The sequence below is a fragment of the Artemia franciscana genome, chromosome 9, assembly GCF_032884065.1.
Source record: "Artemia franciscana chromosome 9, ASM3288406v1, whole genome shotgun sequence".
Taxonomy (NCBI): Eukaryota; Metazoa; Arthropoda; class Branchiopoda; order Anostraca; family Artemiidae; genus Artemia; species Artemia franciscana.
In genome coordinates, this window is record NC_088871.1 from 41,436,945 (window position 1) to 41,450,511 (window position 13,567).

The 13,567-nt window shown below is 36.2% G+C and overlaps 1 protein-coding gene across 1 annotated transcript; it reads left to right on the forward strand.

Annotated features, from left to right (window-relative positions):
* Positions 1–3,472: 3,472 nt before the first annotated feature.
* LOC136031422 (elongin-C-like) lies at positions 3,473–12,316 on the forward strand. The gene is made up of 3 exons (XM_065710990.1): positions 3,473–3,631; positions 10,908–11,095; positions 12,097–12,316. Exons 1-3 carry the CDS (start codon positions 3,611–3,613, stop codon positions 12,236–12,238), a joined length of 351 nt encoding a protein of 116 aa, XP_065567062.1. The 5' UTR covers positions 3,473–3,610; the 3' UTR covers positions 12,239–12,316.
* Positions 12,317–13,567: the final 1,251 nt, after the last annotated feature.

Genomic DNA, 13,567 nt, shown 5'->3' on the forward strand with positions numbered 1-13,567 from the left:
AGCCTAACCTAACTATCCCAACCTAACCTAACTATAAATAATTTTGGCGCTGAGAAAACGCATACTTTAATTGAAAATTTAGCGTCAAGGATGAAGAAAATGGTATAAACTGCAAACTAAAATTTATTTATCCAACTTAATCGTTGAAAATTTGTGCTTGTGGATTATATAATATTAAAAAATGGATTTATAATGAAACAGTTAGTTTCTCAAACTGTCTGAAACAGTAAGAAAATCAATAAGGTGAACTGTTGCATTTGGTCCGAGTTTGAGGCTGGAGGTGGAGCAAACGAAATAGCTAGTGGACTAGTGGCCATACTAGAAAAATTTCTTGATACTTACTCTGATATCTGTCAGTTAATTACTTGGTCAGACTCCTGCTTGTCCCAGAACCGAAACTCAATTATAAGCTTCGCCATTCAAAATTTTATAAGAAAATTTCCACGCTTAGAAAAAATGGTTATGAAGTTTTGTGAACCAGGTCATTCGACTATATAGGAGGTTAATGCTGTACATAGCACTATTGAGCGGGGGCTAAAGCACCTTGATTTTTTTTTTCTCCACTAGGTCTGGTGAGGAAGTTACTGAAATTAAGAAAGATACGTCCTTTGAATGCCCTACAAATGACCCAGTCAAAGTTATTTGACTTGCAAAAGCCAGCAAAGCTGTACAAGTACTCGTTAGTCGCCGTATTCAAACGTAAAAAAACTTAGAGTTCCGTCAGGATAACGCTGAAAGAGTTTGGTTCAGAACTTCCTTATCTGGTGGCTTGCAAATGGCTTCTATATCACAAGAACTTCGGTTAAAAAGCGTCCCAACACTTCGGCTGTCTGTGTTGTTGAACGTTTTGTTTTGCCCAAACTTTGTGGTAAAAATATTGATCTACCTGATACGAAAATCAAAGATTGTCAACTATCTCCTGAAGTTCATCTCCAACCAAGATCAGAAGTATTTCGAAACCAAGATTGAACAATAGTACAAGGCCAAGGGGGCTACTGAATGTTTGGATGCCTCTCCGTCTGCGCGAGACCCATGTCCAGAGGGGGATTTCATTGAAGCAAAACGGCGGCCAGCAAAGAAACTCAAGAAAAGTGAACGTTTCTGATGTTTTTTTTTTATTTTTATACTTTTTCAAATAGTATTGCTGCATCAGAACTCGTTTGTCGTACCTTAATGGTGAAAAGAATAGGCTGCCCACACCATTTTGTCGTATCTAAGTTTAATGAAATTTCGGTAAGGTTGGATTGTTGTATTTGTATTTCATTTCAAGTTTTGACAATGAAAACTTCACCTTTTTTATCTCAAATTGGGAAGAACCTCCTAGTTATTTTTTTCCGTTTTTTCATGTATTTGTGAAGAAAATCAGTTGTACTGTGTAAGTTCTAGCAAAGGTAAATTTTTCAAAGTCGTTTTTCTTGGAATTTTGAAAACCTTAGTTACAACAAAACCGCTCTCAAGGGACGAAATGACCTCATCATGGGTGGAACTCTGTTTCAACATAAAAACATCCACAAATACTCAGAGAGCTTGCCGGACGGTCGGACCCATAATCAGATAGACCATATTCTGATAAACAAAAACTGGAAGTCGAGTTTCAAGGTTGTTAGGGCCAACAGAGGAGCTGATGTTGCCTCAGACCATGCCTTGATGATCTTGAAACTGTCCCTCAAGCTGAAATCCACACAGAGGTCAGAATCCAAAGAAAAGACCACCTACGATTTAGAAAAACTCTCAAACGCAACAGCTCGTCACAACTTCAGTATCCAGCTTACAAACAGGTTTGAGAACTTGGCCCGAGATTTCAACAATGAAGGTGGCGTGGAGTCATTCTGGCCCAAAGAGAAGCCCATAACCAGACAGCACTAGAAACGCTTGGACACAAAAAAAAACTCTCCCAAAAAAAACAAGATGAATGGTTATTCAAGAAGACATGGATCCTCATTGAAGAACGTTGGAAATTAAAACAACGTCTTCTAAACAGTGGAGATGACTACGATAAAGTCTTGAGAAATCATCTATATCAACATCAAGACAAGCTAATGAAGCAAGGGGAGATAAACGGGACTTTCTAGAAAAGAAGGCAGCTCTGACAGAAGAAGCAGCCAAACACGGTTATTCCAAAGCTGTTTACAAAATTATCAATGAAATCATCGAGAAACGAAATAACCTAAACAGGCAAGTTAAAGACGAAAATGGCAAAATGGTCACAGCCCCAGGTGAAATCTTTTAAATTTGGGCCCTATATTTTGAGAAAGTCCAAAACAGACCAATTCCTCTAAAAACAGCAGATATCCCAACAATCCCTTTTTTGGATTGTATTGCATTCTTTGCATGCATCTAGAAATCAGAGAAAGTCTCCTTGTCTTTGTGGATTTCGGAATAGCCCTTGACTCGATACACCGAGAGTTGCTGTGGAAAATCCTCCGGCACTACGGCATTCCAGATAAACTATCATCCCTCATCAATGCGCTGTACTTAACCACGGAATGCTACGTTCACACCCTCGAATAAAAACAAGGTATTTCAGTATCATGTCTGATGTTAAACAGGAATGTGTCCTCTTTTCCTGCGTCTTGTCCTTGTTATAGATAATGCACTTTTAGATTGCACAGTATTTTGGATGTATACGCGTTAATAAACCACTAGCTGATTTAGGTTTCGCCGACGACATCAACATGATTGAGGCAACAATGAAAGGCTCCAGGAACTTCTTGATGCCATACGACAGAAAGCAAGTCTTTTGGGACTGAAGATCAATTCGGATAATACAAAAAACATGGCAACAAGAGACTCACCACTTGGCATAAAGTGCGGGATAATTCAGTAGAGTAGGTAGTGGAATTCAAATACCTCGAAAGTATAGTCGAACAAACTAGATCAAGCGAACAGAGGGTACTGTTTAGGATTGAACAAGCGAGTGGAGCTTTTAATCGACTTAAGGCAGTTTAGCAATCGAAAAAATACTCCCTGAGACTGAAAGTGAGGCTAGGCTATTCATCACTAACGTCCTCTCTGCCCTCCTCTATAGGTGTGAATGCTGGAAACTGAACCAACAGCAAGAAAAGAGGATTCTCGCTTTCGAGAACAACTGTCTTCGTATGATACTGAACATTAACTGGAAGGACCAAATAACTAACCAGACAGTTCGCTCTGTAACGCATCAGCCCCTATAATAGCTGTCATACGCCAACGAAGATGGCGCTACTTAGGACAAGTTTTCCGTATGGCGGAAGATAGACTTCCCACAACGGTACTCGTGCTGCAACCAGAGGGAACCCAAAGAAGAGGTATACTGAAAAAGGCACATAATCGTACATACCAGCAGGGCCTGAAGCTTATCAATTCGATAGTCCAATCCCACCGGGAAGACTTCTGGGCAGCAGCACATATGCGGGATTATTGGCAGCTGTTCCTGGATGCACTGGGCGCCTCTGGCGGCACAGGAGGAACTAAGGTCAAAGGACAGAATGGGGGTTAAGTAAGAAAGTAAATAAGTGCATTTTGAAAACTTTTTATTAAGTGGCAACTCTGTTAAAAAGAGTCAGAGTGTAGCTCTGAAGAAGAAACAAAAGATTTACGTAGCTTAATTTGGATTGGAAAAACTTTGAACATGGCTGGAGAAGATCAACCTGTAAGTTTTGCTACTCCAGCCAATTCTTCCGATGAGTTACATATTAGGCTAGATTAATATCAATTCGGCGGACTTAAAAAGGCTTTGTAGGCTGGGCTGTCCCAAACAAGTGGTCATTTTTGGGCTTCTAATTTCTTGAGAAATTTATTGAACTCCTTTTGTTTGGATATATCTTATCCTCTGCTGCCCTCCTGCACAGATCTAGAACTGCCACTGTTCATGAAGTCTAGGTAAAATTCTAGGTAACTTTGTAGTGAGCCATTTAGGCTAATTTAGCTAGGATGAAAGTGAAAACGTCATTTGATGCCTTTTTTATGCTCTTTCATAATTCAATAATTGATTCTGAGGCTAATTATATCTTGCTCCTTTAGGGGCCCCAAAAGTATTTTTATGAATTGTTAAAGAGCACATATAAACTTCCAGTGATGTTTTCATTTTCATCCTTACTAAGTTAGGTAAATGTAGCCTATTACAGTTCATATTATTGACTTACCATTAAAGTGAACATAGGCTACCACTTGATGTTTTTTTATGCTCTTTACAAATGTAATAATCACTTCTATTGATTTTGGCACTGGGAAAATGCAGTATTATTTTGGGTAAAATTCTAGTTAATGACATCTAGCTATTTTGCAAAGGGTTTAAGTTAGGAAAATGAAACTTTCAGGGATGAACCTACAGACTTAGGTATGTCCTGGGAAGGTATTTTGGAGCAACTACCTCTACTCCTTCTCCCTCTAGAGGGCCCTGACCTTTGATGACCTTTAAAAATATGTGTGTTATTAAAGTGAAACCTTGCAAAATATATCTTCTGCTTCAATGAAGTACAAAAAAATTGTTTTCAGCTTCACAACTTTGCTCAATTCCATTTTATAAGGTTTTAAAGATAAGCAAATACATTTCCTAAATTTTGAAAAAAAAACAAAAAAACATTGATATGGCTCAGAATTCTACTCAATTAACAGGAATTGCATTTTTAGAACTAAAGGCAGAGGAAAAGCAACTGGTAACAAAAAATTAAGGTAAAATACTGTTTTATCAAAATTTCAATAGGTATAGACCTGTCATGTAGGCAAATTTCAGGGCCCTCTAGAGGGAGAAGGAGTAGAAATGGGTACTTTAAAATACCTTCCCGGGACATATTTTAGCCTTTAGACCCATCCCTGAAAGTTTCATTTTCCTAACCTAACCCCTTTCCAAGATAGCCAAAAGTCAATTAACTAGAATTTTATCTTGTAAAATTCTAGTTGAGTCACTTCTTGCTATCTCAGAAAGGGGTTAAGTTAGAAAAATGAAACTTTCAGGGCTTGTACCCGCCTCCACTCCTTCTCCCTCTAGAGAGCCCTGAAATTTGCCTACAAGATAGTCTATACCTATTGAAATTTTGACAAAACAGCATTTTACCTTAATTTTTTGTTACCAGTTGCTTTTTCTCTGCCTTTAGTTCTGAAAATACAATTCCTGTTATTTGAGTAGAATTCTGAGCCATATCAATGTTTTTTTTTGAAATTTAAGAAATGTATTTGCATATCCTTAAAACCATATAAGTTGGGATTGAGCAAAGTTGTGAAGCTGAAAACAATTTTGTTGTACTTCATTCAAGCAGAAAATCTATTTTGCAAGGTTTTACTTTTATAACACACATATTTTTGAAGGTCATCAAAGGTCAGGGGCCTCTAGAGGGAGAAGGAGTAGAGGTGGGTACTTCAAAATACCTTCCCAGGACATACTTTAGCCTGTAGACCCATTCCTGAAAGTTTCATTTTCCCAACCTAACCCATTTCTGAGATAGCAAGAAGTTAATCAACTAGAATTTCACCCTATTTTTATCAACAGTTAAATTAGAACAGTGAGAAAACAGTTTATATTTGATTTTTCCTAGAAATGAGGTTTGAATTGTTACAAATGATTATTTTTGGAATATATTGCTCATGAACAACTTGTTTACAAACGAATGATATATTTTTAACCATTTTTGAATCATTTAACTAGTGTTGATAACTTCTTTGTATAGTTACAAAAATGAAATACCTTTGGGACTTGAAGAACTCAAGATGCAATTAGCCCCAGAAGCACTTTTTCAGTTAGAAAAAGCATATAAAAGACATCTAATGACATTTTCACTCTCATCCTAGCTAAATTAGCCTATTTGGCCCACTGAAAATTTACAAAATTCCAGGTCTAGGGGCTTTTTGCTTAGCCTGTCTTAGAAAGTAGCTTAGTTATGTGAACAAAACTGTCAGGCATGCATATAATCTCCTGGGGATATATTTTAAAGCATTTACTTCCAGTGTATCCAGAGCTGCTCTTCACTCCCTCTAGAGGGGACTAAACCTTGATGATCTTTAACAATCTTTGTGCTATAAAAGTGAAACTTAGCAAAGCAGATCTTTTGCTCCAATGAAGCACAAAAAAGTGCTTTGAGCCTCACACTTTCATCCTAATTTGTAAGGTTTTGAATATCTCTAAAATTAATTCTTAAGTTTGAGAAAAAACCCTGATATAACTTAAAATTCTGATGAAGTAACAGGAATTGCATTTTCCAAAGACTAAAATCAATGAAAAAGAAATTGAATACTCAGTTTTAAGATAAACCTTTTTTTCATATATATTAGATACCATTATTAAATATTTATGTTATATACATTATTATATTAGATGCCTTAGATACCAATACAGTTATGAAAATTCCTATCTTGCCCATGAGAAGCTTTTGGTACAGAGCTCTGAACTTGGCAGCTCCTCCAGGCTTGTGCTCTGACATGTAGATTGTATTACAACACCATGGGCAGGGACACCATAGCTCTGAAATATTGGTATGTAAGCTATGAATTACTCCAACTTTTAGATTCAGACCACAGCTTATATACCAATGCCAGTTTCCTGTCTCCAGCTGCTAGCATTGCTACAATGCTCTGTTTCCCAAAAATAAATTGAATTTTCATAGCTGTATTGGTATCTAAACTGTGATACATACATTATGGTAAATATATATATTTACTTACAAATATATTATAGTAAATATATTATATTTATATATATAGCTGAATACTCTGCTTCAGGAGCAATTTCAGACTTGTTTTCCCATAAAAGTCATTACTGTGAGTGACACTGATAAACCATGGATAACCAATGATCTAAAGAATTTAATAAAAACCCATTGTTGCCTTCATATTGCTGGTGATACTGTAGCTTCAGCCAAGTTGCATAATCATATTGTTAAACTGAACAAGCGTGCCAAGAGGCAGTATGTGAGGGATAAAATTACTCCCTTACTCAAAATAGACCCCCACAAATGGCATTCCTCAGTAAAAAGACTTACCGGTAAGACAACACTCAGAGATCTAAGGCTCCTCAAAGAGGACGGTACCTTAACCTCAGCTAATGAAGTCAATTCTTTTTTTGCTGACATTCGTACCTCATTTCCATCAATCACCAAATCAGAAATTGATACTATCATTGCTGGTGCAGAGATTGAGGACGTATGTGAGGTCTCTGAATTCACTGTTTATAAGGAACTCCTAAGACTGAAAGCAAACTGTGCATCCTACCCAGGTGAGCTTCCAGTAAAGCTGTTACGTGAATTCGCCATTTTTCTTGCTAAGCCACTCTCTTCTATAATCAACCAACGTTTCCTTCAGCAAGTATTCCCTAGTGCTTGGAAAAGAGCATATGTCCGTGTTATTCCAAAAGTAAGGTGTCCAAAATCTTGTGATCAACTCCAGCCTATATCAATAACTCCGAACCTTTCTAAAGTTGCAGAAATGTTTATTTACCACAAACTTATGTCACAGGTCTCTGCACATCTAGACCCGTATCAGTATGGATGCTTAAGAGGCAGCAGCACAACTGTTTATTTAGTATGGATGTACCATCTCATTGTCAAGTGGCTCGACCAAGGAAGTGCTATAGTCGACCTTCTCCTTGTAGACTACCAAAAGGCTTTTGATCTTATTCGCCATTCTGTTGCTATCACAAATCTACGCACCATGGGTGCGCAAAAACATATTCTCCTTTTAGTGATCAATTTTTTACAAGCCTGCTATCAGTGCGTTTACAGTCTTTTCCCAGGAGATACCGACTCCAAATGGGTCGAGCTTACATGCGGAACCCAACAAGGTACTAAGCTCGCTAGTCTACTGTTTTTGGCAGTGATAAATTTCATCCTTTCCAGCTATGAAGAAAGATTTAAGTATGTAGACGACTTGTCAGTCCTACTGAAGTACATTGTTGAGAAGTCTGAGGCTGTCCCCCAATTCTGTAACGAAATAATCAACAACTTCAAAGATGAATGTACTGCAAACAGCCTCCAAATCAACGAAGGAAAGACTAAAATCCTTCGCTTTAATCCCCTGAAGAGAGACTTTGTGTGCCCTCCTCCTCCTTATCCTAGTGAATCTTTGGCAGTAGTGCTTGGTGTCAAGTTTAGCATTGACTGCTCTTTCAGCCTCCATGTCGATACAATTATCAAAAAGGCAAATAGTGCAATGCGGACACTTACACTAATGCGTTGATTTGGTTTTTCAGTGACACAACTAAGGATAGCCTATCTTACTTACATTCGACCAATTTTAGAGTATGCATGTCCTGTATGGGGCCCAAAAGTCAATAACACTATTTACCTAAGTGACCAGCTTGAGTCAATACAAAAAAGAGCAGTCAAAATAATATTGTGCAATGCTTTTACCAAATATAAGTTAGCATTATCCACTTTACAAATTCCCTCTCTTCAAGAGCGTTGTCTCAGTTTGATCCTTGAATTTGGCCAATATCTTCTCAGAAGTGATAAATACAGATCAATACTACCATCAGTTTTAGTGAAACATCGAAGTACTAGGTTGAAGAAATTTGACAGATTAGCAGCACCTCCTTCACGCACAAATCGTTTTTCCAACTCATTCATCCCTTTCTCTGTATCAAAGTATAACAATTGTTGATTTTAAACTATTTGGGTTCTGATTTTTTTTGTCGTTTGATTTAATCCTTTTTTCTTTTTTGTAAGCACAAGCGCCATTTAGTTTTATGACTACAAGAGATTGTGCAAATAAAACCTATTCTATTCTATATATCTATTATTCTGTTACTAATGTAGAGACAAAGTGAACACACTACTTGATGCTTTTTTTTATATGCTGTCCATATATAATAATGGTTTCACTTGAAAATACCCCTCCATCCTGATGATCCCATGAATAATCTTAGGATATAGGTTTGTACAAAACTAAGAGCAAATGCTTCAACAACAAAATTCTTGCTTTAGAATATACAGAAGTTTTCTATTAATTAGATTAGCATGTTTACCTCCATTGTTATCTGCATGCATAAATTATGTTTAAATTATATGCAACATCTGAAAGATAGGAACTTGTTTTACAATCAGATATAACCTTAATGATTTTAATGGGTCAAGGAGTCTGTTCACAAAGAAAAGAAAGCATCAACTGATTCAAAAAAAATAGAGGAATACATCAGTTAGAGCTGTATACAGGACCATCAGAGGGGGGGGGGGGGTCATGCATTCAGAAGTGAAATAATTATTATATTTAGAAAGAGAGTAAAAAAAAAACATTAGTTGCGTGTTCCAAAATTTTATTGAATTGCTACTTTTATTGTATGTAGTGTTAGGCTGTATCTGACTTTGTTAGAAGGATATTGGGGAATCTTGAGATTATGGATATACTTTCCATCTACATTTAAAAAAGTTGCTACTCCAGATCTTTGCAAGCCTAGAATTTCCAATATTTAATAAGTATATGATGTTTTAAAATCTATAAGAAAATTCACAAGAAGTCAGAAGTTCCACATTATGAATTTTGAAACCATATTTAGGATATAATTTACAAGTAAATTACCAGTTGTCAATGTCAGGAAAGTTGGGAAAAACTAAATTTTTAGCCATGATATAGCTTAATTGCATAGCTTTGCATCAATTTTAAATTTTAGAAGCTACACTGTCCTCCTGGCTCCCTAAAGTCACCCTATCTCTTTATTTTATTTTAACCTATGCACAATTCTTTGAATCAGGGAACAAGTCCTCAAACTTCTGCTCAAAGTTTCCTTGGCACATGTGTGTTTTTGTGCCAGTGTACAGTGAGCTGAGATAAAGCAAACAGTCTCTCTGTAAAAATTTGAATGCAGTCCCTCCTTCAAAAGTAAAATATAAGCTTTTGCAAAATGCACTATGCAATCTTTACTGTTCCAGGGTCCTATAGTTCTTTTTTTGCTGTTACTACTTGCTCTATTTTAGATCAAGTCTTTTTTAGTACATTAAATTACCTCAAATCACAGGTCCAGCTTGATAAGGTGGTGATGAGCCTCCTGGGAAATATCTTGTTGGCGGTGTGACATGACTATGGTCTGGCATCCCAGGTTAGTCTACACTCTATATTGGCCCAGTCCTGATCAACTCATTTGTTAAACACATTTATGTTTTGGGACTGGATGGTGGCTTCAGAGAGGTTGTTCCAGTAAGTGACAGTGCATACAGAGGAAAATTGCCAGTGCTCACGTTGATGGCAGAGGACTTGCAGCTTCTTTGTGTGACCTCTTCTAGTACTTGCAAGGGATGAGGAGAATACTTGACTTGAGAGGGGTTTTTTAGGTGAGTTGTACAGTCATTAATATATATGCTGAACAACATGGGCCCCAAGTTTGCGCCCTGTGGGATTTCCACTAATAACAGGAATTACATCAGAATAAACAGTTTTACTGGTGGCATTATAAACTACTATCCTCTGAGTTCTTCCAGTAAGAAAGGCTTCAATCCAGGGAACTATATCCTCATGCACTCCATAAGCCTCCATTTTCAGGAGAAGAAATTGATGCTATACTTTATCAAAGGCTTTTGCTTGATCAAGCAATATGACATCCACCTGAAAGCCATCATCCAAGAGTCTTACATGATCCAATGAGGTTTTTATCAATTGAGCGACCTTAACGGAAACTATGTTGACTTTTTGAAAGTGACTGATTTCTCAAGGTGAGAGACCAGTGCCTCATCTATGATGCTGTCAAGGACCTTGCATTCAACAGAAGTAAGACTTGTAGGGTGATAATTATGGGCTTGGTCCTTTCTCTCTTTCTTGAAGATGGGCTTTATCTTGAGTACCAGGGACATTCTTTCCCTTTATTGGATCTTGTGTTTCCTCTACTTAAGTTTTGGCTGGGTGGATATATGCTTCATAATTTTGTTGTAAAAATCGCTCTTCTAAGCAAGAGCATTTCAGCAAGACATTTTTTTTGTATAGTTTTAGATCTAATTTGACTTTTATTTCAGATGGATGAGCCATTTGGTGGTTTAGTTGGGGTTGATTCACCATATGTTAAGCTAATTTCGTCTGATGGACATGAATTTATTATTAAACGGGAATATGCATTGACCAGTGGAACAATAAAAGCTATGCTCAGTGGACCTGGCCAATTTTCGGAAAATGAAACAAATGAAGTAAACTTCAGAGAAATTCCGTAAGTTTAAGCTAATTCTGTCCTCTTCTATATCAAATATTTGGTGAAATAGTCAAACTTTTTTGGATGGGAACAAGAAAGAAAGAAGAACATTTTTTGAAAATCATAGTCATTTAATCAAATAAAGCACCTTTATATGTTTTTATTTTTTGGGAGGGGCGCTTTACCCCAGTCCCCCTCCTAGCTACACAACTTCTAGTCACAAATAATTCCAAATCTTTCAATAGTATTGCTATTAAGGTTTTCGGGAGATGATCACTTTTTGTCAAGTTTTCTTTACTTCAAACTTTGTGAATCTGCAACCTCAGTTGTTTCTCAATGCGTTATGAATTTTCTTTTGTGAAGTGTCTTCTGTCTTTGATTGACAAAAAGGAAAAATCATTGAAAAATTTTGGGAAAATATGGTGGAATAATGAATCTGATAGTTTTAATGTAGAATAAATAGTTTAATAAGAAAACCTTCTTGACAGTTTAAGAATTTTTTCACTAACATTGCAAAACTTCTTAATTTTGTTGTAACAATGTCTGAGCAAAACTGTGTGTAATTGAAATATCCTGACCACTTTTAGAATCTATGGGTAAAATCATACAACAAAAACTATTGTTTTAAATTTGCACTGAAAGCGTTTTTGACCTCTTTTATCTTATCATTGATTCTTGTGTAGTTAGGTTAATTTGTGAATCTGTAAAATGTAGGGAAAAACGCTGCCTCATGGAGGACTGATTTTTCCCTTGTCCCATCTAAGAATACTGTAAATACCTTACTGCTTCCAATTTTCTATTATTTTTATTGCCTAAAAATAAAACTCGTATTCCCACAGAGAAAACTGAAGTCTTCCTTAAAATTTGTCTAGTTTCTTTGATTACCTACTAAAAACATATTAATCAATGATGTTTTGAAGCCCTAACAAGTCATTATTACCTTAACTGTAGTCTAGTTATGCAACTAATCCGACACATTAGTCTCTGAATTTGTTTATTGTATGTCTCTTCTTTTATAGATCACATGTGCTTCAGAAGGTGTGCTGCTATTTTCAGTACAAGGTCAAGTATACCAACTCAACCACCGAAATACCTGAATTCCCGATTGCCCCTGAAGTTGCCTTGGAGCTACTGATGGCAGCGAACTTTTTAGACTGCTGATTTGTATTTCCTTTTTTGTTTATTAGTACAAGCTAAGCTTATCTCAAAATTTTTTTGAATTAAATTCTAAAATCTCAACATGATTTCATTTAATTACGAGTTTTTACAAGGACTTTTTGCAGAGTAGTATCTGCTACTTTCATTTCAATTTTTTTTTTTTTTTTAATAAGTATGTTTGGTGATTTTACTCTGTTTCTGGTTTGTTTTTACGTGTTTTCTGTGCCTGTAATAGTTCTACTCATTGCACAACCCGAGAGAGAAATTATCGTACGACTGGCATTGAACATAATTTTTAAGCTCTTTTGAATGGTTTGTGTAGGGACTGTGTGACTCATCGTTGTTCACTAATAGAAAATTAAATTTTTATCCTAATTGAACATGTCAGCACTTTCCATGAGAGCGAATTTTTCCTTTCCCACTTATTTATACACTATCATTTACATCTAAACATAAATAAGCTAATACAATTTTATTAACTAGCTACAGAGCGTTCAAAATCTTAGTTACGTTTCCATTTTAATGACTTTTCGAGCAGTAGGACAATTTTGCTCTCATATCACGAATAATTCAAATCATATATTCCCGTCGGTCGCTTCTCTAGCAATTTTGGAATCGTTTCTTCCACGCTTTTAGCATCTTTTTTAGAATAATTGATTTGTAGAACACTTCTTTTTTATAGTTTGTGTATTGCTACCAGTACCAGAAATAGGTAGGTTACCGAGCAAAAATTGAGAGGCCTTTTAGGAAAAAATTTGTGGAAAAGGTGTTGGAATATGTGTTTGTGCCTACAAAGTTAATTGCTTGGGTATAGAACATATTCTGAACTCCTAAGCGGTAATCACTTTTGGAAACCTACGAAATAGTTTTTCACGATCATATTTTTGAGTAAATGAATTCTTTCACATGCTGATGTAACTCCTAACATGAAATATACTATAAGTCAATTAGGAAGCTCCCAAATTTATGCTCAAATTATTTTGTTATAAATACAACCATAACAAAATATAAATACCGTTTTTTCAATTATTAATTTTGTAAGTAGATATGCTTTATTTCGTTGCGTGGTGAAAGTGCTTCTCCGAGTATTCATACAGTAAACACTGCCTCTTGTATCTCCAGCAAATTCGACGAGTCCATTACTTCGTGTGAAAAATCGATGGAAATTAATCCTTAGCCAGTATATTTTAGTAATAACTGTTATAGCCTTTTTTCTTGACGGACGAGAGTTTGATTGAAAAAAGAGGCAGTCTACCCCCTAATACCTTTTTATTTGTAGCAATATTTTTAGACTAAGGCATTTAAAGGTTCCCGAGGGGCCAGTAGTCCTCG